This window comes from Meriones unguiculatus, chromosome 12, assembly GCF_030254825.1.
Source record: "Meriones unguiculatus strain TT.TT164.6M chromosome 12, Bangor_MerUng_6.1, whole genome shotgun sequence".
Classification (NCBI taxonomy): domain Eukaryota; kingdom Metazoa; phylum Chordata; class Mammalia; order Rodentia; family Muridae; genus Meriones; species Meriones unguiculatus.
Window position 1 is genome coordinate 94,555,880 of NC_083360.1, and position 7,700 is coordinate 94,563,579.

The 7,700-nt window shown below is 41.8% G+C and overlaps 1 protein-coding gene and 1 pseudogene across 2 annotated transcripts in view; both read right to left on the reverse strand.

The window, feature by feature from the left end:
- The window catches only part of Fancl (FA complementation group L), a 56,349-nt gene extending 52,964 nt beyond the window's left edge, over positions 1-3,385 (reverse strand). The window contains exon 1 of one of the 2 annotated variants that reach the window (XM_060365135.1): positions 2,901-3,385. In XM_060365135.1, coding sequence (XP_060221118.1) covers positions 2,901-3,155 — 255 coding nt within the window. In that variant the 5' untranslated portion in view covers positions 3,156-3,385. The remainder of the gene's footprint in view (positions 1-2,900) is intronic. The other variant, XM_060365136.1, reaches the window with a different exon arrangement.
- Positions 3,386-5,502: 2,117 nt separating this feature from the next.
- Positions 5,503-5,818, reverse strand: LOC110557694 (ER membrane protein complex subunit 4-like; annotated as a pseudogene).
- Between the last annotated feature and the right edge of the window lie 1,882 nt (positions 5,819-7,700).

Sequence of the window (7,700 nt, forward strand, 5' to 3'; positions counted from 1 at the left end):
AAAAACAGACTGAATTAGATAATTTGGGGTAGTCATGTACATTGTGATGGCAGTCATGTATATTATGAGATCAGGAACTGAGGTTTCTGGCCAGCATCTGTGAAGGATCACGAAAGCCAAGTCTGTACCACTATTCAACTTTTAAAAACTCAAACTCCTGTCACGTGTCTTTATTCATGAGAGGCCCTGATCAGGATTCACCAACCAAGATGCTTCCAAATTCCTGATCTGGGGAAGTGGATAATTACTTCATTGTTTTAAGGATTAGAAAAGTGAAGCAGCAAGAGAAAGCCAGTCAACAAGCATCATCACAGACTCCTATGGGCATTGACGCAAGAACAACAGGGGCTGGGGAGATACTGTAGTAGATAAGGCCCTTGCCCTGCAAGCCCAAAAGCTCAAGTTGAGATTCCCAGAACCTAGATAAAAGCTGCCTATACTCTCAGTTTTTGGCAGGCAAAGACAAAGGACCTCAGGGACAAGGTGGCTAATTAGACTACACAAAGTTGGCAAGTCCATGTTCAGCAAGAGACCCTGCCTTAGTAAGTAATGTGAAGAGCTATCAAGGCAAACATCCTATGTAAACCTCTGGCCTCCTGTACACACACACACACACCTTTGATTTATTCACAAATAATTCATTCACATAAAAACTGATTGTCAAAACACCAAACATGTACCTGTAAATTCCACAAGCTGATATTTTATAAACAATGCTAATGCAACAAAACTATAAGTCTAACAAAGACTGAAAGTAGAACATTTAGAAATGTGTCTATTTAACACTTGAATAAAAAACTACAAGTAGAAATTAAAAATAACCTCCAGAAAATAGTGATAAAACGCTATATGTAAGCATCTACAGGATACTTTTAAAACAGCAAGATGAGGAAAATATAATGCCAAACGCAACACCTCAGAGACATAAAAACAGAAAATGTGTTGTCACTGGTTAATTTGGAGCATTGCAAAATAAATGAATAAATAAAGTAACTGTTACAATCACACGTAATAAACAAAGAAAGCTATAGCTTAGAGCAAAGTGCCAATTCATAGACAGAAAGGGCATGATAGTGATAGAAAAGGTTGGAGAGTTTGGAGAATCACCAGTTAGCACCATTCACTATTATTAACCGACTTAAGCCAGGAGTCAAGGATCGAACAGCTGCAGTAGATGCGTGAATGTGTGACAGCTCAAAGAACCGCACCGAAAAGGACTTGTTAATTGCTAAAGAAAATCTGGCAGAAGTCACCCCAGCCTGGTGATGGGTGTCATTTAATATCAACGCTGGAAGCAGCTGACTTTGTGTGCCTTGAGGAGAACAAAGCACTGTTCCTCGGGTGCTCGTGCCCAAATGCATTACCAGAATTTAATGGTGAGAAAATATCAAACCTAATAAGCTGAACTCAAAAATAAAAACTTAAGCTCATAAAAGCACGGACTAAAACTTGCTCCATAATAAAGAGATGACTAAACACTCCATGAAAATTTGTATCAAATAGCAGTTTTAGTAACTAGACTGAGGTTAAATTTGCGTTGACCCTTGTTTTTATGAAATGAGTGCTAAATTATTTAGAGATAAAGAAGGAAGAAATATGTCTATTTCAAAAGGTCAAGAGAATGTGTGGACAGGACCAACCACAATCACACTCAGGATAAACCAGTTGTGCTAGTCAAATTTTAGACGCTATTTAAGACTTAAAAGAAGCTGGGCTTGGTGGCGCATGCCTTTGATCCTATCGCTCCTGAAGCAGAGGCAGGCAGATTTCTGTGAGTTCCAGGCCAGCCTGGTGTTGAGTCCAGAACAGCCAAAGTTACACAGAGAAACCCTGTCTCGAAAAACCAACAACAACAATAACAAAAAAAGACCTAAAGGAAATGCATAAGGAATACAAAAATTAGAAATTACCTGACGCAATGGCTAATTTGCTTCCAGTCTATCTCATAGAGGTAATTGTTTTCTAAAGGGCTATTGGAGATACAGTGATGTCCTGTCCCGCACTGCCTGGCCTGTGAATGGATGAAGGTTCAATCCCCAGCACCGCTGCCCCCCACAACACACACACACACACACACAGCACTATCGAACTTTTCTGAACGTGTAAGTGAAAAACATTTTAACTGGATATTTCAACAATTATGTGAGAAGAGCTGGATAACTCGTTTCCCTCTCTAGTAAATTTTTACCTCTTTTTGACTGTTTACATGGTTTTGAAAACACATGAGCTCAAGGGTCCTGTGTGCTCACTCCTCAGAGAATGTCTTCGCTCCCAGTGATGTTAAGGACAGGGAGCAGTCTCACCAGGAAGCAGATCTGACAGCTGCTCAGTATTCCCGAGACTGCGCTTTAAGCCGCCCTCAACACGCGTGGCAATTAATGACTCCTGTCCCCACAGCGAGAGCTACACAGGGGAGTTTAACACTCAGGGGAAAGGCCCATACTTGAAACCCTAGACTGAGGTAATGTGGGGTACCGCGGCGGGGTCGGCGGAGGGTGGCTGGGTGAGACTTTCCAATCAGGCGTCTGAAGGTCCTCCGCAGGCTTTGACTTGAACTAATGCTGGGTTTGGGTGGTGTTTGCGGTGGTTGTTTTAAGTTCTGTTCAACTGTGCACCGGGAGCGCTCTGTGAATCTCACACTCGTGGGAGTGCAGTAACGTGTACACCGCCGTTCTGAGCGAACCCGGGTGGAGACCTACACAGCCGCACCGCCCCCTCGGACCCGGCCCGCCACCCCGAGCCGCTCCGCCCGGCCCGCGGCGCGGCATCCCCGCGCAGGGAGCGCGCATGCGCGGGGCCTAGACGCCGCCTCTCCGTCCCCGCCGCGCTCGGCCCGGCCGAGGCAGAGCTGAGGCAGCGCCACGAGTGACCTCGCGCGCCGGAGCAACCCCGCAGGGTACCTGAGCCGAGATGAACCCCTCATACACGGTCTTCTCCCGGTTCTGAGGAAGAAGCAGCGGGAAGTGGCGCAACAGGTTGGCTTCCGCGTCGGCCATGGCGCGCAGGAAGGGCCGCCGCACATGCGCGGTGCGTGGAGGGACGGGGCGGGAACCGGCGTTGGCGGGAAGAAGGAAGAGGCCCAGGCTCGGCGGGTGCCGCCCGCCGGCGCCGCACGGGCCAGCGGGGCCCGGAACGGGGATGCGAAGGGAAGCCATTCTCAAGGCCACAGGTCTGACTGATCAGGGCTATGCTGACCCTGACCGTCAAAGGAAAACAGAATCCTCGTGCTGATGTGTTGAGGACTGTAGGAACTCCAGAGCCGACGGCCCTCCACCTGACAGCTTTTACAGTGTGCACGTGGCAACCTGACAGCTTTTACAGTGAGCACGTGGCTGACTGCCCTTACCCGGAACCTGGTTCGTCACCCCTCCCGTCCTGTGTTTGCCCCAGACTGGGCCCCCGTATACTCCAGTATACCCTTCAACCGACTGCATATGTAAATAAATTGTACTACATTCAAAAATTCATACATATTGTGTGTTGGTTCAGTGTCCTACGGTGTTTAATCAGATATATTTTAAATGCCCGCGTGCAAAATTGAGAGAGATTCAATTTAACCCAGAATCATTTCTAACACAGTGCACACACACAAAAAATACCGCAAAAACCTGAAGGGGATGTATAATGGGCTTGCTGAGCATATTCTCCAACAAACTTTCCTGTGCATTTCGTTAGCTTAGGAATGCTTACTCATTCCCTTTTTGCTAAGTATTGATTTTAAAAACGTGTTAACAGTTATATGATAATTTGGTATTACAATTAGTCACTTTTGGCTTCCTATTTTTCATATATCACTGTGAAATGACAAAGGTTGTGCAAAGATGAATGAGATATTCCTATTTGTAGTGCCCTCACTGTAGATTGGAATTTTAAAGATTTATAGTTCGGCAGAATTTGTCACAATATTCTGGATGCTTAGAGAAAACAAGAATGGTGCAATGGGTTACATTAAGTTATATTAATACAGTGGTTCTCAACCTCCTTAAAGCTTTAACCCTTTACTACAGTTCCTCATGTTGTGACCTGCAACCATGACATTTTTTAGTTGCTAGCTCACAACTGTAACTTTGCTACTGTTACGAATTGTAATGTAAGTATTTTTGGCCATGCAGATTTGCCAAAGTAGTCATAACCCTCAGGTTTAGAAACCCTGCACTAAGACTTTCTCAGAATGTGATTTAGATTGCAATAGTGTCAGCACTAAAAAAATAAAATAAATAAAATAAACTTGTGCAACTTATATAAGTAAGTGTTGCAGCTCTGAGGGGAAAGGTTTCCCCAGTACAAGTGTTGCAGTTCTTGGGAGGAAGAGACAGGTAGATCTCTGCGAGTTCGAAGCCAGCCTGTTCTACAAAGCAAGTCCAGGATAGCCAAGACTACACAGAGAAACCTGCCTAGAAAAAGAAACAAAAACAAATGTTGTAGCTCTGAAGCAAATGGTATCCTGGCAGTCTGTAACCAAGGAATATCACACAGTCACACCACACAACAAACGTCAGAGGAGAGTTAGTGGGAAAAACACAGGAGGGTGGCTGGATCTGCTTGGGCAAGAAGCAGCAGGGAGCTAAGCTGTGGGCAGGCTTTATATAAAGTTTCTTGAGTATGGAGATTTCCAGGGTGGGAACTGGTGGGATTTTAAGTCTTGAGCTTGGGGCTAGCTCAGGGATTGGTGGGTTTTCAAAACATGTTAGTGAGCTAGGACTTCTTAACCTACAACTTAAAAGTAACAAAAGTTTACCCCTGATGGATTCAGACATACCACCTTTTCATCTGAATAAACAAAACTCCATCTCTAGCCCTCATAACAGTTCCTGGGACACTCACCCCAGAAAGCCTTCTCTATACCTAGAGTAAAATAATAGCCCTGTCTCTGGAGATGTGGGGACATGAAGAAGAACCTACCTATGAATTGCTGAAATTGCTCCAGTTTGTAACCATTAGATTATGTAAATAGTATTAAATAAATATTTATGCTTTTGTTAATTTGTCTTTCACATACGTGCTCTTTTTTCCTGGCTTTTCGTTATATATAATTTTGACCTTGCATTAATTCCTCACATCTTCCTAAGTGTCTGCAATATTCAGCTCCTGCTAAATAGAAGTGAAATGCAAAAGAAAACACATTTAATCATAGGGAACATGTACAACTTTTTAAGGGCTTTCATTTTATCTGTTTAATTTATTGAAAAGAGGTGCTACTGTGGTCCTTGATTTAGCAGCCACTATTCTTGAGTTAAGTATACTCTGGCTTTATTTATTGTCTTGCTATGTGCTAGAAACATCAAAGTTTTCTTCATTATTTTCACTCAAGAGTTGTTCTATAGTTTGTAGTATTATGTACATTAATGTATGATCTGGCTCCTCATTATGGAGAAATGGGAATATTTGAGTGTTGTTCAACATGAGTGATTATTTTACAATGATAATACTTAAAAGCCACTGAGCTTAAGCAGGATGGAAGGAGACCCATATGCTCGGGCACTAAGTGATTCTTTCTCAGATTCACAAAAGTAATCCTGTACCATTGAAATCTCTTCTTTCAGGGAGCCCAATAAAAGCCAGCAAATCTGAGATATGTGTAGGTATCAGTCCAATGGACTTGGCACTTATAAATAGCTAATACCAAACTGGTGAGATTCCCAGTCAGATAGACCAAACTCTGAAGAACCACTGATTTGAACTCTAATTTGAACACTCTAGAGTCTTGAAAGTAGCTGAAACGTCCATAAGAACTTGAATGGCTCCTCAGACTTTCGTACAGGCATTCACAGTAGGGTATTGCAAATGGTTTTGCCATGTAAACGATGAAGAAATTCATGCAAATCAGTCCAAGGGAACTCAAAGCAATTTCGTAGCAGTGCGTTTAGACCAGGATCCAGTCTGCCTCTGACATTAGGTTCTCATTTGCCAAAGTAACTGAGTGGATACAGTGAGTATCTGTGTCCACTGGGTCATCACTGCTGCTGCCTCCTGCTCAGCTCAAAGTCTACTTAAACTGCCAGGCTTGGTTGGCCACCAGCTTGCTTCCACCCCAGAGCCTTCAAAGACAGCCACCACTTGCTGCAGTGGACCTCCAGCTTCTCACAGACCCAACGGAAATGTCTACCAGTATTCTGCCTCTGATTTGTTTGTTACGTGAATCTTAGGCATAAAGATGGAAAGCAAAGATATTTCTGTATTTCTCACATACCCCTAACTCAAACATAAGAAATGCCAAATTCTAGTAATAGGATCCCTGTAGTGTGTTTAACAACCCTACAAGCGATTCTAATACATGCTGAAGTACCTTCTGCTCAGTCATACAACTAAGTTTATTAAAAATGTTTAGGCTATGCTCTATGTGATGGGGATACAGTTAAGGGTGTTCAACAGTGGGACCATATAAGATTAAGGGGATGTGTAATCCGAGAATTTGGGATTTCTTATGTTTGAGTTAGGTGTATGTGAGAAATATAGAAATATCTTTATTTTCCATCTTTATGCCTGAGATCATGTAACAAGCAAATCAGAGGCAGAATACTGGTAGACATTTCTGTTGGGTATGTGAGAAGCTGGAGGCCCATTTAAATTTAACCTTCCTTGGCCATCTTACTCAAATGCTCTTTATGGGAATTTTTTTCTTGTCTTCTGAAATTATTACTATGTGAAATCATTTAGTATATTCCCTGGTTCCACATTAACTATTAATGGAATATCTTATTCTACTCAAGCTGCTATTCCAAAAATACCAAAATTTATGTAGCTTCTGAACCACGGAAATTTATTTTGTGCTGTTGCAAAGAAGAAGCCTAGAATCAAGGCCTAAGTTCCGCGTTTGCTATCCGGTGAAGGACTGCCCTTAAGATACTAATCTTTTTCCTATAATCTCATGTCACACTCACTGCTGTCATTGTACTGATATATACTATCCAAGGTAGCCAAAGAAAGTTGATTCCTTGCCTTTGAAGTTAATAGGAATTTTAAAAAATGCATTAGTGAGCACCATCTCATTTATAAGGGAAATAGTCTTAAGTTATTTTCCTGGTGGTTAAATTTCTAAATGAGCTTTTCTCAAAAATAAATTCAGTAAGCTAAGAAATCTATCCACTATCAAACAAAACAAGAATATCACATAAACACTTATTAATTCAATGTTTATAAGAAGCCCAGTAAAAATCAACCTCAGAATGCTCAGTATATTTGAACATCAGAAAACAAAAGAACTACTTCTATCACTATAAGTAAGGTTTAAATATTTTTAAACCTTATACGGCTATATGAGGATCCACTTCAAATTTCAAGCTCTTTGAGATAACCTAAATATGATTTCTTTTGTATGGTGTGTCACAAAATAGTATTCTTTAAACGCTATGGTTTGGGAAAATTGAATTCCTAACTTAGAAAACTTACAAAAAAAAAGACATTTTGATGAATGAAAAATCAAAGTTCTAGAATTGTATATATGGTAGCACGAGTAAAAAGAGCTCTCATTCTCTCTCTCTCTCTCTTTCTCTCTCTAATATCTTCCCTTCCCCTCCTTCTCTCTCTCCTCCCCTTCCCAAGTCTCAGAAACCATAAGCAATCCCCAATTAAATGCTTTTTTAAATAAGTGTTGCCATGGTCATGGTGTCTCTCCACAGCATTAAAACAGCAACTAGGACATTATGTTTACGGCTATAGTATTTATATTAACATAGATACACCCAACACATTAGTGGTAG